Source organism: Manis javanica, chromosome 10 (assembly GCF_040802235.1).
Source record: "Manis javanica isolate MJ-LG chromosome 10, MJ_LKY, whole genome shotgun sequence".
Lineage (NCBI taxonomy): Eukaryota > Metazoa > Chordata > Mammalia > Pholidota > Manidae > Manis > Manis javanica.
Genome location: NC_133165.1, coordinates 113,479,030 through 113,504,934, shown reverse-complemented (window position 1 = coordinate 113,504,934; position 25,905 = coordinate 113,479,030). Strand labels below are relative to the sequence as shown.

General features: G+C 56.1%; 1 protein-coding gene across 8 annotated transcripts in view; it reads left to right on the top strand.

The window, feature by feature from the left end:
• The window catches only part of PACSIN2 (protein kinase C and casein kinase substrate in neurons 2), a 123,549-nt gene extending 102,538 nt beyond the window's left edge, over positions 1-21,011 (top strand). For 7 of the 8 annotated variants that reach the window (XM_073213981.1, XM_037006836.2, XM_073213986.1 and 4 more), the window contains 9 exons: positions 1,859-2,015; positions 3,823-4,058; positions 5,350-5,505; positions 8,935-9,110; positions 11,066-11,186; positions 13,691-13,812; positions 15,848-15,970; positions 16,396-16,592; positions 19,261-21,011. In XM_073213981.1, coding sequence (XP_073070082.1) covers positions 1,859-2,015; positions 3,823-4,058; positions 5,350-5,505; positions 8,935-9,110; positions 11,066-11,186; positions 13,691-13,812; positions 15,848-15,970; positions 16,396-16,592; positions 19,261-19,373 — 1,401 coding nt within the window. In that variant the 3' untranslated portion in view covers positions 19,374-21,011. The remainder of the gene's footprint in view (positions 1-1,858; positions 2,016-3,822; positions 4,059-5,349; positions 5,506-8,934; positions 9,111-11,065; positions 11,187-13,690; positions 13,813-15,847; positions 15,971-16,395; positions 16,593-19,260) is intronic. The other variant, XM_037006838.2, reaches the window with a different exon arrangement.
• Positions 21,012-25,905: the final 4,894 nt, after the last annotated feature.

Below are 25,905 nucleotides of genomic sequence, written 5' to 3'. Positions count from 1 at the left end.
GGGAAGTGAACAGGTGATGTCATCTCCAACTTGTGAAGTGCTTGCTTTTGCTTTCTTAAAGAGGGGCTGCTGGACGCTCAGGATCAGCTTCTGTGTTTGGTGAGCTATTGCCCCACTCTCCCTGCTGAGCAGTCACAGATTACCAGGCCACATCTGGGCTGGAGGGGTCTGTGGCAGGCACAGTGACAGGAGACGGGGGGCCAAGAGCTGTTCATGCACTTCAGCAAGCCTGCTGGAAGTCTTCCCAGGCCTCAGGAGAAGGCTGCCCAGGCTCCCTGACTTGCAGGGGCCCTTGCTGTTGCCCAGGATTCTGGTTCCCACCTCAGCCTGTCTGAGAGCTCTGGCCTCAGGGACAGCCGTTCCCCCATTGCCCGTCTCCATGCAGGGCCCGTGTGTTCTTCCCTTAAGGTCTTGCCGCCGCTTCCTGCACCCTCCTCTCCACCTGTTAACTCCGCTCAGGATCAGAAAAGCTCGGGGCGTTTGAACTGTTCATAAATCAGAGCTGAACAGGCTGTGCTCTTGGTCTCTGCAGCCTGCCTGGCAGAGAGGACGGTACACTTTCCTGTAGAAGTATAACGAGTCAACCCTGTTCCCCAGGAGCTTCTGGACTGACTATGAACAGGTGAAATACGGAAGTGATTGCCGGGCAAAGAGACCTTTAGAAACAGTAAAAGTAGCAGAAGGCTGACTAAGATTTGTGGAGACAGCGGGAGGAGAGGGTTGACAATGTAGATGGTTTTCTGTAGTGTTTCCTGCAGGTGCCCCAAGGTACCGGCTCCGCGCTGTCCTTTCAGATCAGTGGCTCACAGAATGGGACGTACCAGACACTTCAGTTTTCACTCCAAGTTAGCCACTAATGTTTTCTCAGTTATTCTTTCATTATTTATAATTGAGATGAGCTAGTCTCTCCTTTCAGATGAGAAACAGTAGTCAAAACTCCCCATGGCCCTTGTCAGAGCAGCTGAGAGTCTGAGCTTGGCTGTCAAGACTGTCCTGCCCGGACCCGTTTGAAAACCTGCGTCGGCTGCAGCCCAGCCTCTGCGACTGTGGGGACTCGGGCGGCCGTGTGACTGCTCTGACCTCGGCTTCCTCCTTTAAGATGGGGATAATGAGGGGATGTGTGGGGACTTGATAATACGGGTAAATGTAGTAACACATTGTTTTTTCATGTGAAACCTTCATAAGAGTGTATATCAATCATACCTTAATAAAAAAATTTTTTTTAATGGGGATAATTATTCTAGCTTGTTAGGGCAGCAGCAGTGTTTGGAGGTATGAAACACCTAGTGTGGCCTGGCACAGAGTAGGTGCTTAGTAAACGGGAAGTGGCATTCCATACAATATTTGGGAAGAATTAATAATCCAGCATGTGGTGACATCAAAGCAGAAGGCCTCGGAAAACATGTTTATAGCAGTGCAGATCTAAAGGCCTTTAGCCAAGTCTACAATGTTAGTTATTAGCTTAGTTTAATCTGAGTTACCAAACATTGTTTTTGTTTTTTCAGTCTCTCTAGTTAGACATCACTTGCCCTGGGAAACTGTCCCTGGCCCCTCAGTCTGCATAAGATACCTGCTGGTGCCCCCAGCCCCTCAGTTCATGTCCCTCCGTCAGCCCTTCCCACTCTGGCCCGTCCTCCTCCCCGACCCCTGGTCAGGGTGTGGACATCGGCCAGATGGATATTAGGCTCCGGTTCGCTGTTCTGTGTGTTCCCGGAGCTTGTCCTACAACAGTGCAGGGTGCCTCTCAAATGGGACAGCGACAAGCATCTGGGAACCCTGCTGGCATGAAGGCTGATGGTCCAGCCGCAGATATCAGGCTGCCCTGGGCCCCAGCCTCACAGCATGCTTCTGTCCCCAGGTTGGGAACTACAAGCGCACCGTGAAGCGAATCGACGATGGGCACCGCCTGTGTGGCGACCTCATGAACTGCCTGCATGAGCGAGCACGCATCGAGAAGGCATACGCGCAGCAGCTCACTGAGTGGGCCCGGCGCTGGAGGCAGCTTGTGGAGAAAGGTAGGAAGCCCCTCTGTGCCAGCTTCCTCTCCTGTAAGGTCAGGCCAAGAGTGTGCCTTGCAGCTCTGGGGGTGGCGGTTCGTTGTGGGGAGCAGGGTAGTGCCATCACCCAGCGCCACTGCTGTGGGAGCTCCCCTCGCCATTCTCTGGGACACTGGGACACAGGACCAGTCTCTGTGAGCAGCACCCCAGTCTCCCCTTGCAGCCCTCAAGGGCCATAGGATGCACTACGCTTGCTGATTTCTCTCAGAACAGCTCCTTGAGGGCCCCGGCTTGAGTAAGCTCCCATCATCAAAGGCTTTGCTGCTCAGCACTATGGTCTCTTAACACTGAGAACTGCTGTTTGTGAGTTTGACCAGGTAGCAAGTCAGGCCAGACCAGGTGGTGACGCCCTGCAGGCTTTCTGGTTTTGCATTTTAACGAGATTAGCTACAGATGTGTTCTACAGGTTTTGCCCCCTCCTTTTCGAGCAAAACTGAGAAGATTCTGGAGCTTAGTGACAAGTAGATGGTGCTCACGATGCACTTCCCAGCAGTAGAAGGGGAGCTTGATTGATTATGGGGTTTCCTGGGACAGGAGCCGGTTGGTGGGAGTTTCTCAGGGTGTGCTGCGGGACAGACTCTTCCTCCAGGACAGCTGTCGTCAGAGGAGCCAGCTGGGGGAAGTCAGGCCGCTCTGTGCTAGACCAGCTGCCTGCCTTTCCCCGGGCACTGAAAAGGTCGTCTGTGCAGCTGGGCACAGTGCCTTGGTCAGAGTAGGTGCCAGAGAGCGGGTGGCCCTGCGTGGCTGAGGAGTGGCTGGGGATGGGTCTGCGCCTTCATTAAGCGGGAGCTGCTGTTATTTTATTTCCACCTCTCCAGACCCAGCTGCCAGCACCGCCCCTTCTGTTTATTCAGAACTGGAGGCTCACAGGGCACTCTGCCCCTCGCCTTGTGGATGCCAGTGGGCAGCCCAGAAATGGGAACGTTTTTAGACAAAGGGATTAGAGGTTCAGGGGGCTAACCCCCCACCGCCATTCACTGCCCCCGTGCCTCTGGGTCATTCTCCAGCCCAAACAGTAATTGCCCCTGTGATGCCTTGAGGGTGGGACCTGGCTTCCCATTTCCATCCCCAGCTTCTGGCATGTCCTCTTTCTCTCTCCCTCACCTGGCTCCACACCACTCCACACCCTCAACGAAAAGGCCAGGTTACAGCTTCCTTACCAAGCACCGTGAACAAGGCGACCCCACTCCTCTACCTAGAGATTCCCATCTGGCCAGAGCAGCTCCTGCCTCCAGCTCTCCTTCCTCCCTGCAGGCAAGGCTTCCATTCTGCTGCAGGGCAGCCTCCATCCGACAAGCCATTCTCAGGTTCCCACTTTGAGCTGGGCTCTTCATGCCCCTGAATAAGAGGTCCTGGCCCAGGAGAAGCTGTGGTCCATAAGGGGTGCCCAGCCCAGGGAAGGGAGAGAGGGCCCAGCAGCTGGGAGAGAGGTCCGTTCACTGCAGGAGGCGCCCCTCTCCTGCCAGCCTTGCGCAATAGCAGACTGCCCAGATGCGGCCGTCTGAGTTCTTACAGACTGAGATGAGAAGGAAACGTACAACCCCCCGTCCCCCTGACAAGGCAGAGCAGGTCCAGCCTCACTTCCCTATTTTTTCTTCATTCCAGGAACTGAAAAAGGAGCAGCCACTGGGAGAAAAATACTTGAAACAAAGGAAACCTCCCCCTGCCAGGCAGCCAGGCTGCTGGCTTACAACCCTGTCCCAGCCCCCAAGCAAGGTTGGCAGAGGAAAGCCCCACCCGAGTAACCCCCCTCTCTCTGTGCCAGGGCCGCAGTACGGGACAGTGGAGAAGGCATGGGTGGCCGTCACGTCCGAGGCGGAGCGGGTGAGCGAGCTGCACCTGGAGGTGAAGGCCTCACTGATGAACGGGGACTTTGAGAAGATCAAGAACTGGCAGAAGGAGGCCTTCCACAAGCAGATGATGGGAGGCTTCAGGGAGACCAGAGAAGCCGAGGATGGCTTTCGGAAGGCACAGAAGCCCTGGGCCAAGAAGCTGAAAGAGGTGCCTCCCTCTGCCCTCTGTCCTCCTGGGAGTTCCTGCTGGCTGCGTAGGCAAAGGACACTAACCCATCAGGAGTCTGGCTGGCCTTTACCCCAGTTCAAGACACTTTCTGTGCATTCTTTAAACTTAACCCTTATCAGCCCATTTTACGGTCATGGAAACTAGGATCAGAACCACACACTGGTGGTAGCGCTCAAAACCCAGACTCTTACCTCTGGCAGTACTGCTCCTGCCCTGGGAACTTGTCTGCTAGAGAGACTTCAAAGTCCCTTGGGCTACTAGAAAGAATTCATTTAAAATTTTTCTTTCTGTTGTATGAGTTTCTCTCTCAGATTTGCAACTGACACTGATACTCATACTAACGTAGCATGACGCCATTGAGTCTTGTCCAGCCATGGCTAACTGGGGGCTGTCATCTGCCCCCCAACCCTCAGCACATGAGGACCCCCAGCTGTAGCCTACCAGCCCCCTCCTTCAGGGTGGGGTGCGCATCCTCCACCCAGCTCTTCTCGGGAGCTGCTGCCTTCCTCCCCTTCGGAAGCGCCTGGAGCAGGCCGTCCTCGGGTTCTAACGACAGGCTTTCCTTCTTGTCTAGCTTTTTTCTCCTTTCCCTTCCTGCTTGTCCCTGGCCCCGCGGCTAATGATCCTAACCCCTCATGAGGCCACGGCCACAAACACCTCCCTCCTCTCTAGAATGAAATCTATGATTTGGGGTCAAGGAAGGAAGCTTCTGCTAAATAAGTGTACATACATCTGCATACATAGGACCTCATGTGTGTGTATATTATATGTTTGTAAAATAGCCATTAAAAAATAGGAAAGTGCGGCCTCTCACCCTCCTCCTCCCAGCGTGGCCCCCTTTCACACATCCGGTCCTCCCGGCTGGCTTTCTGCAGCCGCTCTGTGTTCATTCCGACGGCCTGTCCCCACTTCGCTGCCCTCTCTCTTCCTGCTTTATGCCGCTCCTTGGCACAGCACCGTCTCTGTTCCTCGGGACCTTATTTCTCAAAGTTGCTTCTCCCAGCCAGGCTCTCTGCTCTGTGAAGGCCCAGGTCCTTCATGTGGCACTGGACCCTGCTGCCTAGGACAGTGCCTGACCCCAGGCGGGCAGTCTGGCGCTATTTGTTGAGTGAAGTCTGTTATGACCGGCGGTGATTGCACTGAACATACAGCTTTGTGCCTGCCTGTTCTTTCCTCTCCTGATAGTGCCAGCGTTTCCCATGGTCTGTGAACCTAGCCAGGATTTTAAACTTTCACAAGTGTGGTGTTCAGGAATTCATTCTCCCTGTAGGTAGAGGCAGCAAAGAAAGCCTACCACGCAGCCTGCAAAGAGGAGAAGTTGGCGATATCACGAGAAACCAACAGCAAAGCAGACCCATCCCTCAACCCTGAGCAGCTTAAGAAATTACAAGACAAAGTAGAAAAATCCAAGCAAGATGTTCTCAAGGTAATCACGCACTTCTTTTGACATGTTCATGTATTTGGCGCCGTGAGCCACTGTCATTGCATAGATAGGTGGATACATGGATACGTCAGTAAAACACATTCCTGCCCACAAGGCCCCACAGTGGCATCTTACCTGACTGTAGCTCAGGGTGCCCACCTCAGGCCTGAGGCAGAGCTGGGAAGCCTGGATGCTTCCCATGCTCAGGGAGCAAGGTGGGGGGTGGGGCTTGCTGCAGGCAGAGAGGCGGGAAGGAGCCGCTTGGGCTGGCCGTGGAGGTGGGATGCCAGCGGCAGGGTGCCACCGTGTGGGCTGCAGTGGTGTTTGCTGTGAGGACCGAACTGCCAATGGCTGGGAGGCCAGGGGAGGTCAGGAGCTTGGGGTACTGCTGACGGAGCTGCTGAAGTGGTTCTAGAGCCTGGGGAGGGGACAGTGAAGCATAGAGGACCAGCAGGGTTTAGAAGGATCACTCTGGTTGTGAGTGAGGGGAGGCCCCTTGGAGGGGTAGAGGCCAGGAGAAGGACCTGGAGGGCTGGGCGCCTGGGTCATCCTGGCAGCCTCATCGGTGAAGTCCCCAGGGAGCCGTGGGCAGAGGCTGTGGGAGCTCAGAGGTGGTGGGACAGAGGCTTCCTGCCGAAAAGGGATGGCGAGCCGGCAGCGTAGCATCGTGGGTGCCCTTGGGTCTCTTCTATTGTGCGGGAAGGCTTCTGCTGCAGGGGCTCAGTGAGGTCAGACAGGACGGCTGTGTTCACCGGGAAGGGCTCCATGGTGGCCTTCTGCTGGACCCCGAGTCGCAGGATAGGTAAACACTACGCGGCGTCTTGTTGTTTAAGAGCTCCTGGAAAGTAAGGGCCAGTGTGAGCAGGGCCTGGACCTGTGTGCTCATCTCACGCTGGGCCCCTGCCCCACTGTCCTCCTTGGCTCTGTTCTAGGGGGTAGGAGGCTGGAGGTGTCCGCTACTCAGGGCCTGCCTGCTGCAGTGTCGAGAGAAAAGATGTGCAGCCTGGATTTGGAGAAGGAAGGAGTGAGGTTGGGCAGGGGCTGCACCCCAGGAACAGGACATGAGGCCCGGAGGGGAAGCAGGAGCCAGAAGTTTAAGCCCCTACCCCTTCAACCTGCCCACCTTTCTGCCCAGACAAGCGCCACTGAGTCTCAGTGAATCAGGTGGTGGCATCTCTGTTTTGTGACTGAGGAGCTAAGGTCAGAGAGTTGAGCCCCGCGCTGTCGAGTGCTGGGAGCAGGAGGCCCGCAGCCTCTCCCCACTGCTGCTCCCACTGGCCTGGGAGGGCGGTCGTGCTGACAGAGGAGTTCATTGCGCAGAGCAGGCATCAGAATCCCCTGGGGAGTAGCCCTCTGCTCCCCACACCTGTCTCTGGAACTGTGGCTAGGGCCACGACTCTGCGGCTCCTGCCAAACGAGGAGGGCACCTGGGCTGGGGAGAGGAGTGCCAGGCTGGAGGTTCCAATGGCTGCCTGTACCAGGTGCCCAGGGAATTGGGTGCCCAGGAAGGAGCCTGGAGGGGAGACGAGGCCCCTCCACACCCAGGGGTATGGGTGAGAGACAGAGAGATGGACGCATGACTCTCATGTTTTATAATCACCAGGAACAGACTCCACCAAATTGCTGCTTTAGCAGAACAGAACCAGGGCCACAGGTTGGACTTATGACACCCATCAGGGTGACCTGGGTGCTATGTAGATGGTTCCCTCCCGTTCCTTCCCTGCCTCTGTCGTCTAGCCAGTGACCTTGGGGCACTTAAGTCCTTGCAGGCTAAGAACTGAACCTGCCCCCCTGAAGCAGTTTCCAACAACCAGTGCTGCCTGGCTGCACAGTACCCCAGGACAGTGGTCCTACCAACTGTCAAAACCATGTAGCCCCAGATAGTTGGCTTGGCACCACTGTGGGGAGGGGGCAAAGAAGATTGGGTTACTGACCTCCAGGTTCACCCCTGCTGGGTGAATGTGCTGACTTTAGCCAAGGCTCTTAGGAATGTCACACTGTCTGTAGACAGACACCCTTGAGATTGGCCGTGGGCTGGAAGACAAGGGGACTAGGACTTTCTTGAATGCCTACTTCGTGTAGCTTCGTGCTCATTGTGGGTCACCTCGTTCAGTATCAGAACACTGAAGCAGGAAGTACAAGAAAACCTCAGAGAGATTGTAGGTTTGGTTTCAGGCCACTGCAATAAAGCACATACCACAATGAAACAAATCAAATGAATTTTTTGGCTTTCCAGTGATGTAAAAGTTATGTTTACACTATACTCTATTAAGTGTGCAATAGCATTATGTCTAAAAAACAGCATGCTCACTGTAAAAATACTTTATTCTGAAAAATGCTAACCATCATCTGAGCTTTCAGTGAGTCATAATCATTGGCCAAGATCACCAAAACAAATGTAATATGAAAAAGTTTGAAATATTCTAAGAATTACTAAAATGTGACACAGAATGACCAAATGCTATTGGAAAAGTGGCACTGATGGACTTCCTCCATGCAGGGTTGCCACAAACCCCCGATTTGTAAAAAACGCAATATCTGCATACCTGAAACTGATAAAATATGGCATATCAGCTATACTTCAGCTTAGAAAAAAGCAGTATTTGCAAAGCACAATAAAGTAAAGGCAGTAAACCAAGGTGTGCCTGTTTTCTGGGAAGGAAAGTAAGGTGCCAGGGAAACGAGTGGCACAGGTTTGGCCCAGGCCCATCTGGCACTCAGAGCCCCGTGGCCTTGCCCACAAGCAGCTGCTGAACCACTGCTGCTGGGGGCAGGATCGGAGGCTCTCCAGTGACCCAGCGCAGCTCTTCCCCATGGGGGAGAGGACACGACACATGCCAGCCCCGGGGGGACCGCCCTCCCCCAGCATCTACCTGAGAGGCCTGGCAGGTGCCAGGGGTGGGACTTGCAGTTTAGAAGTGGAGGGGCTGAGACTTGAGCTTAGAGTCTGTTGGGCTCCAGAGCTTGTGCTCTTTGGGTTTTGGAATCCAGGGGAGCCTGAGGAGCTTTCTCCAAGGATGCCATTGGTGTGGAGATGGCATCTGAGATGAGCCAGGAGACCTGGGGGTGTGGGCTGAGAGGGGCTTGTTTCCTGAGTCTCTTCACAGGATGAGATGGAATTGCCCTTTAGGAGCAGAGGGCGGTGTGAGTCCTCCAGGCTGGACCATGAGGGCTGCAAAAGACACAGATTGGGGCACTCCCTTGGGTGCAGTGCCACAGCTGCAGGTCTCCCTCTGTGCTTGTTCCTCCCACCGTCACCCCTAGGGGCTGGTTTAGTCCTGTCACCTGAGAAGTCAGTCTAGATGCTGAGGAATTCAGAAGTGGTGGGCAGAGACAAGGGCTGGGTGAGGACCAGGGCGCGCAGAGCCCAGCTCACTTGCTTGGCCGGCGTGGAAATGACCTTTGCCTCACGGTGCCTGGCTTTTCTTGTAGACCAAAGAGAAGTATGAGAAGGCCCTGAAGGAGCTGGAGCAGGGCACCCCCCAGTACATCGAGAACATGGAGCAGGTGTTTGAGCAGTGCCAGCAGTTTGAGGAGAAGCGCCTGCGCTTCTTCCGGGAAGTCCTGCTGGAGGTCCAGAAGCACCTAGACCTGTCAAATGTGTCCAGGTAAGTGTCCAGGTGGCCAAACAGCACCCCACAGTGGCGTCGGCGGGGCATTGCTTTTGAATACAGCTCTTTGCTGCTCTGCACATCTGGGGGGCAATGTTCACCCCTTGGGTGTTCAGCAGTCCTGCTGGGGTCAGCCCTCTGCTGCACCTGTCAGCTGTGGGTTGCTGCTCTGCCTGCCAGTGTACGTACGGTCTTCTGGGCCTGGGCATAGCCTGGACCAGCTCCACTTAGCACATTTGAAATCAACTTGGGAGCATTTCCCTGTGTGTCCTGGGCCGGCATGACCTGTCCCCAGAATAGCCTTCCTTTGAGGTTCTCCATGAGGTCCTTTCCTTTCCAAAGCAGCTGGCCTCCAGCCCCACCCCCTGACTTCTCAGTGGTTCAGGGCCCTCCGGCAGCACAGGCCCTCAGAGACCCCGCTCTGAATCATGTCATAGGTGCTGTGATATTTCTTCTGTAGCCCTATGACACCTTCATCAGGTTGAGGTCGGGGGGACCCTGAATGTAGACTTCTGTCATCCTCATGGCAGAATCATTCAGAAACAACTCACAGTCTTGTTAAAAGGAAATTAAGTGCCCTTTGTTCCCTTTTGTCTAAAAACATGGACAGCAACGATTACTGCTCAGCTACGCAGCTACCATCTGATTACTGTCTGTGACAGTCCACGCAGGAGCTGGCATCATTCCCCGTCTTACTGGTGAGGCAGTGAGACGACTTGGCCGAGGCTGCCCAGCTGGAGGCAGGGCTGGGGCCGCGCAGACTCCGGGGGGGCCTCCGTGGTGCGCGCCTTGTTCTCGGCTGGCGGGCCTTCCTCGTTCTATCCTCCCAGCCTCCCTGGGAAGCAGATGGGTGGGAGCGTCCTGAGGCTGCTGCACCAAAGTACCACCAACTGGGGGGCTTACAGCCACAGACATTGATTCTCCCACTGTTCTGAGGCCACAGTCTGAACCGAAGGGGTCGCCAGGGCCTGTTACCCTCGGGCGGCTCTGCAGAGGGTCCTCCCTGGCCCCTTCCAGCTCCTGGTGTTTGCTGTCCATCCCTGACTCGCTGTGACTTGTAGACACAACTCTCCTCCCGTGGCCGTCTTGTCCCTCTGTATCTTCACATCCCCTTCCTTCTGGGTGTGTCTTTGTGAACACATTTCCCCTTTATTGTGAAAAGGTGCCCATAGATCAGCGCCCATCTTAATGCCTCATTTTAACTTGTTTACCTCTGTAAAGACCCTATTTTCAAATAAGGTCACATTCTAAGGTACTGGGGTTAGGACTCCACATCTTTTTTGGGGGACACAATTCAACCTGTAACAGGTGGCATTATGTGCACTCAACATAGGAGGAAACTGAGGCCCCTATGGGGTAAATGATTTGCTGCCCCCCAGATTAGAGGCGAAAACACCAGGACCTGCAGTGACCCAGGCCCTGTCCTTTATAGTCAGCTTCCCAGGAAGGTGGGCTGGCATAAGCTGCCGAGCAGAAGGCATGCCCGGCCCCAGGTGGCAGGTGGGTTCAGCAGCTGCCGCAGCACCGGGCAGTCTTCACTTACTGCCTTTGCACATCAGAGTGGAGACTATCCAGCCTCGTCGAAAAGATCAGGGGGAACTTCCCTGACACTCAGTCCTGGGCCTGATTAAATGGGACCGCAGAGATCGGGGCTCTGTGTCCAGATGCTGGCATCGTTTGCATCATCTGACACAGGGCATGATTAAGGTGTTGCCCCTGGTTTGATGTAGAGCTGATCCGTCAGAAGCCGACATACAGCTTCCACAGCCTGTGGTTATTTGACCCCTTCTGTGCTCATCAAGGCCAGAGGACCCTCCAGCCACGCTAGGGCGGGGCACCCTGATCTCACTATGACGCCGACCTTGGCGGACCCGCTGTGGCCAGGCCCTGGGATGGGATGGTGGCCGTCCCCACCTTCCAAGAGAGTCATGCCCCTCCTCTTCCTCATTCAGCTACAAAAACATTTACCACGACCTGGAGCAGAGCATCAGAGCTGCTGATGCGATGGACGACCTGAGGTGGTTCAGAATCAACCACGGGCCGGACATGTCCATGAACTGGCCGCAGTTTGAGGTAAGAGGAGGGGCGCCGCAGCCCTCTCAGCCTGGCAGGGGCCTGGGCCCACAGCGTCAAGACATATGCCATCTCTCTTGTTCCCACTCTGTTGGCCTTTGCCCTGTTTATGGGGCAGCCTTTCAGCATAGCTACTCTAGAAACCACGCCGATGCTTAGAGTCCGGGGGGTGGGGGTGGGCGGCTCAGGCATTGCTGGAGGGCCTTCTGGGTCTCTAGTGAAGGTGTGATTATGTTCTTTTGTGTTGAAAGCTTTGACGGTCACTTGTTGACCATTGCCTCTGCCTTCTTCCTGGTGAGTCCCGGGAGCCGCAGGGCACATGGGCACCCTGGTCCCTGCCCCACCTGCAGGATGGCTGGGGCGGAAGTGGCCGCACTGGTCTGGCAGGCCAAAGGCACCAGCTCAGCAACCCCCAGTCCCGGACAGGAGGGGAGAGCGGTCAGGCTGCACTGTGTAGCTCTTCTTACCCTTCCCACGAAGGGACTTGTCCTTATTTCAGACAGTAAGTTCAGCCAGTTTTGGTTCAGGACTAACTTTCTTCTTTTCCAGTTGCCATGGGCCTGAGCCTCCCAGTGTCTTTACATACAAGGTGCCAGGGCCTGGGTCCCGGGCCTCTTCCAGGCCTAGAGCTGGGTCACATGAGGAATGGAAGGGTTCTCCCTGCCTCGTGGAAGGGCTGCCAGCCCCAGGGAGGCCACTGGAGGCCACCACCTCTGCCTTGGGCAAGGGCTGAGGGCTTCCCTGGGCTCTGTAGTGTCCAGTGCCCATGCTTTGCCCAGATCCAGCCTCACCATGTACCAGCTGTGGGATGCTGGTCAAGCCATTTGCCCTTTTTGTGACTCGGTGTTCCCACGTGTAAAATGGGGACGGCCGCAGCCCCCATCTCCTCGGTGGCTGGGGGTTCAGTGGCCTGGTCCATGCTGGCATTGGCCCTGACGCCACACAGAGGCCTGCAGTTTCATCAGCGCCCATGTGTATGCGTCTTCTCTGGATTTTCTCAAGAAGGCTTCTCCCAGTGGCCGTGTGGGCCACTGGCTGAGCAAGCCTCCTGCACGTCTTTGGGGTTTGTCATGTCCCTCCCACCGAGGCACAGAGCCCTAGGGCCTTTCTGAGGGGATGTAGCCTAGAGGAGAAGGCGCACAGCGCAGCCTTTCCTCCGCTGGAAATGGCACAGTGGGGAGAAGAGAGCTGGTGATGTGGCCTGTGCACACAACTGGGGTTTCATGGGAGGAGGGGGCCTCACTACCTCCTGGAGGGACTCAGGAACCTGTGTGAAAGGCTCCGTCCACTGCCCATCCTTAAGGCTATCCTCAATTCCCAGAGGGCCAAATGGTCTGGGAGGAAACCCTTGGTAGGTTCTCACTGGGTTGGGTGACCCAGCCAGAGCCCACAGTGGCCTTTCTCTGTGGACCCTGCATGTGGCGGGTGCTTGTGGTTCTGACCGGCTCATGCTGGGCTTTCTCTAATGAAATTATTTTTTTATTTTTCATGCCACAAGGATGAAGTAAGTTCCTATTTTATGGCTACCTTATTGAACTCCAAACCTCCCACAGTGTGTGTCCTGCCCACGTGGGTCTGTGTGTGGTGTCCACGGCCTGGTTCTGGCAACGCATGCTGGTTCAGCCCATGTCGTCCCAGTTAATGGCTGGCCTTTCCATTCAAAGTCAGCCTGGCATTGATCACATTGGCCCTTGGAAGCCACCTAGACAAGACATACTTATATTGAGAAGGTCACTGTGGGGACTCTAAAGTTCCAGTTGAGTTCTCAGTCAGCTTATTTCAGTCAAGAAAGTCATAAACAGTTGACCTGGGTCTAGAGTACGGCCAGGGCTGCCATCAGCTCTGTGTGGGCAAGTTGCTTTCTTCCTGGGCTTCGGTTTCCTCATCTGACCAATTGGCAGGTTAGACTTGATGTTTCTAAGATGACTTCTAACCTTGAAACTCCACCAGTGTCTGTGAGCCAGGCTGTGAACTCGGTCATGCCAAGTGCCGATCCAGTGAGAGCTGTTTGATCATGGGTGGAGTCAGGGACGTGTGGCAGCTTCTCTGAACAGTCAAGTCAGAGCCCCCTTCTTCTGTCCTGGCTCCCGGAGCTTTTCAGTGCAGTTGAGAAAAGCCTGTTCACATGCTGGGCCTGAGAGGGGTGGAGGCTGAGTGCCACGTGGCAGGGGAGGCTGGGGGCTCCCTGGGACTGGGGTGCAGGACACCTGGGTGTTGGCCCTGGCTGTCTTGTCATCCACCTGTCGCTGGGTAGTCAAATCTCCTCCCAGAGGCCAGGCCGCCACAGGCTGGAGCTAGGCCTGGTGCCGGCCTCCAGGCCCCCTGAGGAGTCCTCCCCTCGAGGAGCGCAGAGGGGGCAGGAGGTGGGGGTCAGGAGCCTGCGGGGGCAGTGAGGCGAAGTGCTGCTGAGGAGTGGGGCAGGCCACCGGCTCAAGGACCCGTGCTTGAGACAGGGATGGCCTCAAACCAGTTGTCCCATCTCTCTCTCGGTGCCTGTTGCCCAGGAGTGGTCTGCAGACCTGAATCGGACTCTCAGCCGGAGAGAGAAGAAGAAGACCAGTGATGGCGTCACCCTGACAGGCATCAACCAGACAGGCGACCAGCCTCTGCAGAACAAGCCCAGCAGGTGGGCGCCGGGCAGCCTCAATCCCCTGAGGAAGGTTCCCTGGGTCCTCCGCACGGGCCAGGACGCCCCCAGCACAGACGCCGGGCAGATTCCCCAGTGGGGCCTTGCAGAGAACTCCCTGCACACTTGAGCTGTGCTGGGCAGCAGCCAAGGACAGCTCTGGGAAGGGTTATCAGTGCACCTGGTGACGGCCGTGCAGAAAGTTCCAGAGAGGGAGCCTTTGCCACAAACATGCTTCAAGCCCCAAATGAGGAGAAAGGCTGATGTCAGGAGCTGATTGTCATGGGTCCCCTTGGGTGGCGTTCTCCAGGCAGGTTCAGGTAGTATCCTGGCTGCAGGTACCTGGGCTGGGCGTGAGCTTGGGGTTGGAGCAGGAAAGCATTGTCAAGTGTCCCCTTTTTCAAATCACCTCTTTGCTGAGAACAGGTTGGTTATTTCTGACCTCATTGTTTACTAACACTGAGTTTGCAAAAAAAGAGGTGGCAGAGGTCATTAGAAGCCCCTGGAAAGTCTGTGCCAGGTGAGGCTGGCTCCCAGGCCTTGGAGTCCCCGCAGACAGGTGTTGCTATCCTCTGCAGAGCTGGCAGCAGGCTGCCCCTCCTGGAAACCATGCTTACCCAGAGGCCTCAGTGCCCACTGAGAGATAATACGTCTCATGATTGCGGCTTCCTGGGAGAGTCAGCACAGGTTCCGGGGGCCCTTTGTAGCCCCAGGCACTGAAGGCCCCCCCTGGGCTCCCTAGGCAGAAGGAGCGTCATCATTCAGCTGCTGTGCCACCACCTGGGAAGGTGGACTTGGTCCAGTGGCTATAGCAGTAAGTGCCATCCCAGATACCAGGCCAGCACCTGCGTGACTGGGGGCAGAGGTGGGGAGGTGAGATACACCCCCAGAGGGACATGTAGGCTGGCTAGGGATGCTGCACAAGTTCAGCACCAACCCCGTCTCAGCAAGTCGGCTGGAGAAAGGCACCAAGGAGGGAGGAGGGCCTGGTGGTCTTGGACATGCAGCGTGGACATAGGCAGTGGGCAGGCTTGAGTCCAGTGACCCTCTCCAGGCCTGAAGCCAGTGAGGCAGTTGCTGGCCACTTGGGGTCATTGTGGTGGCATTTGAGGCAGTTCCTTGCCTCCCCAGCTCTGCCTGAGCTGCCCATCCAGCACTTGGAGCACAACTCCCTGCAGCCCTGGGCTTGGAGGCCGAAGGTGGTGCTGGTCCCAGGAGCCTTGCGCTGAGACTCGGTGCTCAGGTCCGTCAGCTCAGAGTCCCCAGGCGGGGGTGCCCTGGTTCTGGGGGCCTGTCTTATCTCTTTCCCATTTCATATGCTTCACACCTGCCGCCACTGCCTCCTGTCACCCAGGCTGTCAGCCTTCAGGCCAGGCTTGACTCACATTCTCTCTGACCCCTCTGGGGCTGGCACACAGTAGGCAGTTAATATAGTTGTAAAGATTTTATCTCTCTGGAGCACAGAAGGGGTCCTTCTTCTTCCTAGAAGGGTCTGTGTAGCAGGCTTGGTGCCAGTTTTGGAAGCTTCAGCCCCAGAAAAAGCAGGAAGGAGTCCACTAGACCCTTTTGTAATCAGGGCGCACTGTGCCGGGGGTCTGGGAAGCTCCAGGAGCCTCCCCAGCTGTCACCCCGCCAAGGCTGAGCCCCACAGGCTGGCCCGCCTGCCCGCTCACAGCAGTGGGAACCAGGGCCAGATCAGGGACACTGTGAGACACTCCCCAAGCCCGGAGACCCCTGGTGCTCAGTCGTAGCCCAGCCCCACCCAGGGCCCCGTGCCGGATAGGCTGCCTCCAGATGCCAAAGAGGGAAAAGGAAAATCTTGTTCTCGTTTGGATGCTTTAAATGTATTTAACAGCCAAAGTATCACCAAATGTTTTACTAAAACAGTCTTCCTGCTCAAACAACAAATTCTTCCTATCCGATGGGGAGCTGATTTGTTCCCCTAGAGCCTGGCCCTGTAATCCTGCATCTGGGAGCACCCAGGACTAGGGGGGACTGAGCTGGGGTCCCCTGAAAGCTCTCTCTCTCCCCTTAGCGACCTTAGTGTCCCAAGCAACCCCGCACGGTCAGCGCAGTCACTGCCCAGCTACAACCCCTTCGAGGATGAGGACGACACAGGGAGCACCGTCAGTGAGAAGGAGGACACTAAGGCCAAAAAGTTGGTGAACGAACGCTTCCCTCTGGTTCCCTCCTCGCTCGCTCTGTCTCTCTCTGTCCAGGGTCTCGCTCCTCTGAGCTCAAAGCAATGCATGAGGTCTGCAGGAGGAGGCCCGGCTGCCAGCTGGGGGACACTCCCTGGCTCCTCAATTTCTCCGGGAGGGGGGCACCAGTTAACATTTTGTGGTTGCTTTTCTCTGTCTTCCCTTAACCCTCGTCGAGGCCCCACCTCACCACTACAGGAAGACAGGTGTGCCGGGTGGCCCGGCCTGCCTCTTCAGGGCGCTGGTGTGGGCCACTGACCGCAGGTGATGCTGAGGGCAGATGCTCCTGCAGAGGTGGTCCCCGCCCAGCCCCCGGGCTCCAGGCAGGGCCTCGTGCATCCGCTGGCCCCATGCTCAGGCCCTCGTCCACCGTTTCTTGCAGTGTGAGCAGCTGCGAGAAGACCCAGAGCTACCCCACTGACTGGTCGGATGACGAGCCCAGCAACCCATTCTCCTCCACGGACGCCAATGGGGACTCCAACCCGTTTGATGAGGACGCCGCCTCCGGGGTGGAAGTGCGGGTCCGGGCCCTTTATGACTACGAGGGGCAGGAGCAGGACGAGCTGAGCTTCAAGGCTGGTAGGTGGGCTTCCTGGCGGAGCCCTGTTTTCTTGAGTCTTGTAGAATTCCTGTTAGTTTCGTTTGTGGGTCTCCCCATCCCCATTTCAAAAGTAGCAGATGCCCAATGTCAGTGAGGTGCCCTTGCAGGGCTGAGCCTGGGCACAGCAGGGCCCTGGAGCAGGAGATGCTGACCACCCACTCCCCCAAATGCTCTCTGGAAGCAGCCAGCCTAGCCAGTCCCCATGGACCTCAAGGAAGCCCTCCCAGAGGCACCAGCTGGCAGAGCTGTTGTGCCCAGACCCCAGAGTGGCACTTGGCGTGCCCCTGGGCCCACAGAGCTTTGCTGCAGGGCAGCGTCTTTCAAACTTGCTCCCACAGCCATGCTGCGTACAAACCTACCACCATCCCACCTTCCTTTCCAGTCGCTGAAACCTGGGTTTTACAGAATAATCTGGATCCTGATGATGTGAACTCTGCATGAGGAGATTTTCTATCCTATGTCTTTCTTTTTCTTTATATGGTCGCTGTAACTCACCAGAGTGGGTTGCGACCCTCAGTCTGTAAACCACCATCCGAGAGCCTAAGGAGGTTTGGGTGGCCTCGTGCCCATGGAGAGCCAAGATCCCCCTCTGCCTGGCTCCCTCCTTGGGGGCACCCCAGACCCAGCACCTAGCCCTCCAGGGGAGGCTGGGTCGGGACTCAACTAGCACAGGCTAAAGTGTGCCCCTCCGCTCAGGTGGCACCTCTGCACCCAGCTGGTGCTAGGGTGGCGCTGTGTCCCGAGCCTCCACTCCTAATGCATCCGCGGGCCTCCTGCCCTCCGCGCTCAGCCGGCCAGCCCGCTGTGCCCAGCACCCTGGCCAGGTGTAGGAGGTGCTTATGTGCCCTTAAACATCTTTGTCCAGTTTCCTGGTATCTTTGGTTGGGATTGCTTCCCCCCTACTTTGTTGATTTATTTATTTTTTATTTCTAATTCTTTCTCAATCCTACATGTTGGACTTGTCAGCAATTTTGTAGATTTAAAATATTTCCTTCTGCTCAGAGTAAATTGTCAAAAGCAACCATTGAAATGAATGTCTCTAATCACTAATTCGCATGTTTACATCGTGAGAGCTGTCCTCCTTTCGTCTGTTTGTGGTGTTATTTTTCTTTTTTACAACGTGACAGCAGTTCGCAGCCAGGGCCGCACTCTGGCCTCCCGCACTGGCTGCGCTTCACTCCCTGGGTCTTGGGTGCCTACAGAGGCTTTTCTGGTGCACTTTCCACCACATGGAGGCACCATCGAGCCAGTATCCTGCCACGGCCAAGAGAGGCCAGCTGTCAAAGCGTTGGCCCTGCCCGCCGGGGGCATGAAGGGGTGGGAGAAGATGGAGGTTTACTGTTGGTGGCACCCACCCTGTAGCCCCCACATCCGTTCTGGTGTCGCTAAGTCGGATTTGCACAAGAACCCCTGCTGGCAGAAGTGGTCCGGGGCCCATTGGGGCACACCAGCAGGGAGAGCACCGTGTCTCACCTGGGAGCACCAGCAGCCCAGGCTTACCCGGCACTCACCACATGTGGGCCCGTCCCAGAGTGCTTTCACCACGTAATGCCCACAGCAGCTGGCCACCCCCCACCACATGCGGGGACCAGGCCCCACCAAGCCTGGGAGCAGGGCTCTGGAATTTGAACCCAGCAGCCCTGATACTGGCCTACAGGCACCTTGATCAATACTGCTGCAGAGCAGAGTTAGGGAATTGTTGCTGAACAAGGCATCATTGTCTTGGGAAAATTGTAACTCAGCCTGGAAAAGGGACCAGGAAAAATACCAACAGGAAGTGCAAGCTGCATACTGAACAAAAGACAAAGCTGTGCCTGGGGCTCCTGTCTTCCCCACTGCCCCACTCCTGAGAAGGTCTGGGCTGGCAGCTTCCCCAGCCCGCTCTGCAAGGTGCCCAGCAGCCAGAGTACCAGGCGGCCCCCCGACCCATGGCCGGCTGTGGGTACCTGTCGGCCCTGAGCAGGAAAACCCCAGACCTGGACCTTCCCCCGCCAGGGCCCTGCACATGCCTTTGGACTTTGTCCTCTGGACTGTCCGTCTCTCGTCAGCATATCTCCTCTGCCACCTGGGGCCTGGCCCAGAGCAGGGGTGCCTTCATGTTTGAACAAGACAAATCAAACCGCACTAACACAGGGCTGTGGGGAGATCCAGACCATGCCCTGAGCTGGGTGCTGGGGATAGAATGGGTCCCCAGCCCTCCCAACACCTGCAGTGTGGACACAGAGTTGATGAAGACCCTGAGACCGGGCCGAGGCCCAGGGGCGGGGGACAACAGGATAGGGCTGTGAGGGAGGCGGCCTGGGCCCTGTGAAGGATCCTTTGGCCGGGCCCAGGCGGTCAGAATGCAGTCTGTGAGAACTGCTGTGGCAACTGGTGGCTGCTGGCGTTAGGGTCGCTGTGTGAGGTGGCAGTCTTTAGACCTCTCAGAGGCCCCTATGGCCAAAAAAGCAGTTTAAAATACAGTGTCTAGAGAAATAACCAGATCCTCTCCCTGCCTTGTCCCTAGGAGGATGCCTGCTCTGCCACCCTCTGTGTTAGAGGCCCTCTGTGGGCCCAGGGTGGGGGCTAGGCCCTGAGGGTGACTCTGGCCCAGAGGCCAGTGTGCCGCCTGCCTGCTCACCAGGGCACCCCCTTTGTGTCTTGCAGGGGACGAGCTGACCAAGATAGAAGATGAGGATGAGCAGGGCTGGTGCAAGGGGCGCTTGGATGATGGACTGGTTGGCCTGTACCCAGCTAATTATGTCGAGGCAATCCAGTGATGGCCAGTGGGCTGGGGTGGAGGGATGGAGGCGCAGTCTCAGGAGCGCTGTTAGCTGTCGCCTGACATCGCACCTCCGGCGCCTCCAGCCAGCCGCGTGGGCGTCCATTCCTTTTCCTGCAAAAGATGATGGTTCCATTGCTCTTGGCTTCATGCTGTCTCTTGAAGGCAGCCGAGCTGGTCGGTTCACCGGGGACACGGCACCCTTTGCGCTGTGCAGAGAGATCTGAGCGCAGGAAGACGCAGCACAAACCGCGGCCCTGCCCTCCACCGCTGTGTGTCGGCTCACCGTCATCTGTGTGCCCTTGGCCTGTCTTTCTCTGTCTTTCTCCCTCCTCCCCGTCAGTGGTGGGTTAGGCCGACTGTGGTTCCTCCGATTTTTTTTCTGTGACTTTTCTCTGACGGGTCCCATCACTCACAATTTAAATGAACAAACTATGTGCCATTTTCTGAGTGAATGCTTCGAAGTTTTTAATTTAAAGCCTGTGTACAGTTATACATTTTAAAATACCTGTTCTTCCATTTATGTGTAAATTATGGCGCAGATTGATATATCCATGTTAAGGGAAAGATCTCTCTTTCCATGCTGTACTGTTAGTCAGCCAGGCCGCCGCCTGGGGCAAGCCGTGGGAGTGGGGCTCGTTTAGACGGATGCAGACAAAGCCAGAGAGCACAGTGGGGAGTGGGGCACCATGGCCGGGCTCCCTCCTGGTGGGGTGCTCTGTGCAGCTGGGATGCCAAATGTGAGTTTGGAGAAGTCTTCCATAGTGCTCCCAAATGTCGCCGTAGTTAAAAACTACTTTCACTCTGTGCTTAAAACTTTACTCTTGCAAACTAACAATTTTATCAGTGATTTGGAAGGTTAAAAAGACTAACTTTTCAAGAGAAAGCATCTGTAGATGAAGGTGCTTTATATTAGACTGTCATGTCTTGGTATAGATCTGTATCTGCTGTTTGATACTCAGAGAATCTAAAGAGCTTGTCTACTGTTTTCATGAGATGTACCGGCTCTTGGCACAGTGGCTTCCATTTGTGAACTGCTGGAAGGCTGTGACGTTCGGGCACAGGCCCGGCTGCTCCTCCAGGCTCGGGGCGTGGGCCCTGCACCTCTCCACAGTAGTGACTGCTGTGGGCAGGCTCTCCTCACCAGGCAGCGGGGGTCTGGCTTCTGCTGAGCCTCTGTCCCTTCTGCAGCATGACACTGTAACCCCCCACAGCTCACCCTCAGCGTGCCCCTCCGAGCAGACAGAAGCTGGGTCTCAGCCCCCAGCACAAGGGTCTCTGCTGAGCGTCCTTAGCTGTCAGGGAGCCCAGTGCTGGGGCAGGAAGCTGCACAGTCATCACGGGCAGGGGAGGTGGGGAAGGAGGGAAAAGCTTTATTCTGTGTAACTCAGACATTGGTGAAGTGGCCGCCGCCATCACAAGCTATGCATTTGCTCAGTGTTCCCAGTGAGCTCCGTGTCTTGCTTGGAAAGTGAATCTGGGTGTCTGTTTCTGTCTGTCCTTAAAACTTACCAGCAGAAATCCTCATTCCTTTGCTACAGATTTACCAAAAATTGTCAAGTCTTCAGTTTCGGAGTTTCTTTAAATGTATAGTATTTTAGAAAAAACAATCAATAAATAGTTGATCTTGTGAGTATGACTGTCTCTGTCAGGCATGTGCCTCATGCTCACACCAGCTGGCAAGTGTGTCTTTGCTGGCATCTGCCAGCTCGGGCTGGGCAGGATCCCAGGCAGAAGGCTGCTGCCCATGGGTCCCTGGGTCCCCATTCCACTGCCCCCACCAAGCCAGAGGGTGGGGCTGTGAGGCACCAGAGCCCCTCCCCGACCCTGCTGCCATGCGGCCTGGGCTTCCCCAGTATGGGCAGCAGTCTGGCGCCTCCCTCCCCGAGGCCCGAACAGCAGGACCAGAGCAGAGACCACCCATCGCCCAGGCTACTTTGACCGCATCTCCCAAGCACCTGCTGTGTGCTGGGCCCTGGGCCCTGCTCTGCTCTTCTGTTATCCGCATAGAATGTGCCCACCTCCAAACATCCCTGTCGGTGGGAGGGGTCTCCCCAGTTCCATTTTACAGAGGAGGAAACAGTCTCCAAGAGTCAGACTTACTGAGGGTCCTGTTGGTCCAGGCCACCGAGCAAATCTCCCGTGGAACCCTCACTCACCGGGGTTCAGAGTTGAAAGGAGACCAAGGCAAGGGGAGAAAGAGCTGCACCTGTGGCCAGACTCACCACACCCTGGTAGGGCCACCCAAAAAGTGTCTGTGTGGGCAGCAGGCCCTTAGGTGCCAGAAGGAGCGAGGCGGGCAGCTACCACTGTACTGACCCTTGCCCCTCAGGCAGGGCACCCAGCCGCCTGCTCCAATGTCAGAGGCCCCTGCCTGCTTCTGAGGAGTTGGAGCCCATCAGAGCTGTGCACTTCCCGGAGCAAACGCTGGCGTCTCCCTCGCCAGCTGCGGGCTGCCTCAGAGACAGGGTAGGTTAGGGCGGAGGGAGAAGTCAGAGCCGGGGCCTGGGGCCTGCAGTGGGCCTGCTGGGCCGACTGGGCCGAGGCATTCGGTGAACTCAGGCATTGTCACAACAGCGGGGGAAGCCGGAGTCCCCCCACTAAAGTGAAGGGAACATGGAAGGTCTAGAGACTCAAGTTGAGCGGCTTGTCAAGGCCCCAAGACAGAACCATGATTCAAACCTACAGGATTCGGGAGGGGAAGCCCTTCCTCACCCCCACCCCCATCAGCAGAGAGCAAGAGGGAGATCAAGAGGGGCCCCCAAAAGGCAGGGCGAAACCCCTTCTGCTCAGCGAGGCCTTTCCTTGGCCTCCCGATGTCCACAGAGCTCCTGCCAGGAGTCCTGAGGGGTCCTCACTGTCCACCTGCCCTCAGCTGTTCTGGCTCTCGGGGTGAGCTTGGAAACCTTCACTCACCCCTCTGGCCTCAGTTTCCCCAGGCAAGAGTAGTGCCTGCCCTCCACCACTGGAGGGTTAGAGTAAGGGGTAAGAGGCCACAGGCACTCAGGGTGGGAACTCCTGGCATCCCGGGCAGCCCCTCCCACGCCCTCCATGCTGAGCCATCAAGTCCTTTGTCCCTCTGTCCTTCCCTGTAATTGCTGCCAGGGGCCACGCTGCCCCTTCCCCCTCTGGATGTCTGGCCAACCTCGGGTCCCTGGGGCCTTCAGGAGCCTGCCCTAGTCATTTCTTCTCAGCAGGGGTTAAAGGGTATTTCGTCCTCTCCAAGCCCCCCAGCAATGCCCAGAGGGCGAGCGATCTCTGACCAGGTGGCCTAGGCAGGCATCTGGCTCTGCTGCAGCTCAAGCTGAAACCCTGGGTCTTCCGAGTTCCCTGTAGAGGATGGGGCTGGCCTCTGTGGTCTGGGCTTGGCTACAGGGCCTCCCTCCACCTAAACATGTGTGAGACCTCTCCCCATGCTTGGCCTGGCCCCTCCTGGGTGCCTGTGGGTCTGGGCTGTGCTGAAGCCGGGAAACTAGGGGCAGACTTGGAGGGCACCCGCTTCCAATGTGTCAGGATAGGGATGGGGAGGGTGAGAAGGGCCTCCTGGGCCACGCCCCCAGCCTGATCCTCAGTCACAGGGAGTGACTGGGAGCCAAGGGAGGCCTGACCCTGAGTAGCCCTCTGTGACTGGCTCCCTCCCTGCTCTCCATTCCTGGGTTGCATTCATTCACCAAACATTTCTTCAGTACCTACTGTGTACAAGACGCTGGTGCCAGGACGGACATGAAGAAGGGCCCTTGTTTACCTTCAGTGAACTCCGGGAACTCAGGGAGGGACCGAGTCACTGTGACACAATCTCAGGGAGGGACCTAGTCATTCTGAAACCAGGGTTGGTGCAGCAGGGAGGAGGGGGGCAGGGTGGTTCCCTGAGAGCAGGCCTGGTGGAATCTTCAGGCTAGTCTACAAGTCTCAGGAAATTAGAACAGACTGGGGCCCCCAGCCCAGCCCCAACGCTGTACAGTGCGGAGCACTACAGGGTCCCTGAGCTGTGTCCCCTCTTCCAGTGGGAAGTGTCCCCGCCTGGGCAGGAGGCCAGGCTGGACTGCAGATGGACTGGGGAAGACTCCAGCCCAAGCAAGTGCCTGAGCCTCTCTGAGCCTGTTTGCATAAAGTGGGGATGACCTAAGGGGGAGCTGGAGGTAGGAGACCTCACCAAGCAGATGCCAGATCCTAGGTGTCCTGCAAGCTGCCTCCCGTTTCCTGCCCCTCAGCCCCAGCCTAATCCGGTAGTGGCTTCCCCCTCTGCACCTTCCCCACACCTGCCGGAGGTGCCTGCCCGTCTCTGGGCCTCATTTTCCCTTAGAAGGGTGGGAGGTGACCCCAGGCTGGACCTCTGCGGTCTCTATGGTGGGAGCAAGCAGAAGGGTCTGGCCACAGCGCCTCAGTGGACAGACCTGGGGCCACCTGCTAGAGAGACCCAGCTAGGATAGAGGCGACACCACTGCCCTGGGGGAGGACAGACCCAGGCTGAGCTGAATCCTACAAGCCTCATCCCCCACCAGGTGAGGCTACTGCCAAGCACAGGGTCAGAGGAGTCAGGCCGACCCCGGCTGACCACAGCACTATCAGGGGACAAGCAGTTTCTTAGCCTGCTGTTTTCAACCAGCCTTGGGTTTAACATTTATCAACTACATGTCAGGTCCCATGCTGAGCATCTTTCCTGGCAAAGGGTCATATGAACCTCCTCACAATGTGTGAATGCCCTTTTACAGATGAGGAAACAAACCAGAGAGGTCAAGTGACCTGTATCAGGTCACGCAGCAAGTCATGGGCAGAGCTGGGGTTTGAACTCTGGTGCCCAACTCCTCATAGCAGGTTCTGTTGTCTAAACCACTGTTCTCAAACTTTGGGAGGGCTTGTTACAACCCAGTTTGCTGGGTAGCATTCCAGAGTCTCTGAGTCGGTAGTTTGGGGATGAAGCCTGGAGTCTGCATATCTAACAAGTGCCCAGGTGATGCTGGTCCAGGACCACAATTTGATAACCACTGGTCCAAAAAGCAGTTCAAAGTTGCCAAAGTACGAGCAATTCCGTTGCTCCTTGATTTGTTCGTATGATCAGCAGATGCTCATAACCCAGCTCTGGGGCTCAGAGCTGATCAACCAGAGCCCTGGGAGTGAGGGACACAGGCCAACGTGACATCCCATTCTTGGCTATGCCTATGATTCCCGTGCAAGGGACAGGGTGGGTTAGGTAGCAACCAGGTAGAGAGGGGAGGTGTCCCACCGGGGTTAGATGGCAGCTCTGTGTCACTGATGGGCTTCAGGTGCTCAGGCAAGTCCTGTCTCCCTGACCCTCAGTTTTCTCATCAGGAAAATGGGGAGATGGTTCCTATCTTCTCTTTTCCTATAATCATATGATATCAAGAGTGGGAAAGTGCTTGATAAAACACATACGGGGAACCTTGTGATGGCTATCGCAACCCCAAATACCTTCCCAACTCCAAACCCACAATCACCAAAGTATGCAGACCTCAGATGGAGACTCCAAGTCCTTCCAGCCAGTCGCAGACATGAGTGCTTCCCCCAAGCAGACATTCATCCTCATATGAAACTGTATATGAGAAGGCTGGGTTTTCCACACCAAAATCTTGCAAAAGATTATTTTCTTCTCTGAAACTCATGACAGTCTTACGAAGGCATAAAAATGAAGTGGATAGATAAGTGCATGGACTGTGAGGGCACATTCCCTGCACTCAACCATGTGACCTTAACTAGCCAGTGAACCTTGAGCAAAATGCTTTCTCTAAGCCTTGGTTTGCTTATCTATGAAATGGGAATACTAGTAGTAAACGCTGGTATTTCACTGTGCCAGACCCTGTTCTAAAAACATTAATTAATTCATTGAATCCTCAGAGCAGCCCCATGAACCAGGTAGATATTATTACTCCTATTTTTATAGGCGAGGAACTTGAGGCATAGAGAGACGAGATAACTTTCCCAATGAGCGACGGCTACCACGCCACCCAGCCAGCATCCAGGCGCGGGTGGTGCAGTGCCGCGCTCCGCCCACTAGGCTGTGCTGTTGGACTATGAGAGCTCCTGCCTCAGCGCGCCAGGACGTGCCTGCCCCCAGTGGCGCTTGGTACATACCCAGCACCCCCGGAGTTACCCCTTTGCAGAGATGCCTGACCTGAAAGGTCCTCCGGCCTCTGGAGCACCACAGCACAGCACTCTCCCTACCCCATTGTCACTGTTGGTATCTGTCTCGCCCAGTGATTAGCAAGTTCACGGGTGCAGGGACTGGCCTTAAATTCACACCATCCAATGAAACTCAGATTATATTGTTTTAGACCTCTTCAAAACATTTGCGGAAGGACTGAGAAATGAAGGAAGAAATGAACCAGTGAACTACATAAATGGTATCACTCTCTTTGAGGAAAGGATCACTAACACAGCTGTCAGTGGGCTAAAACTCCCATGCGGGAAGGATACAGTGTGGCAGCAGATGGCGGTGGCACGGAAGTGAAGAGGTAAGAAACCAGAACACTTTCCCCCACACACCCCGCCGCGCCCCCAATGTCATTCAAGGC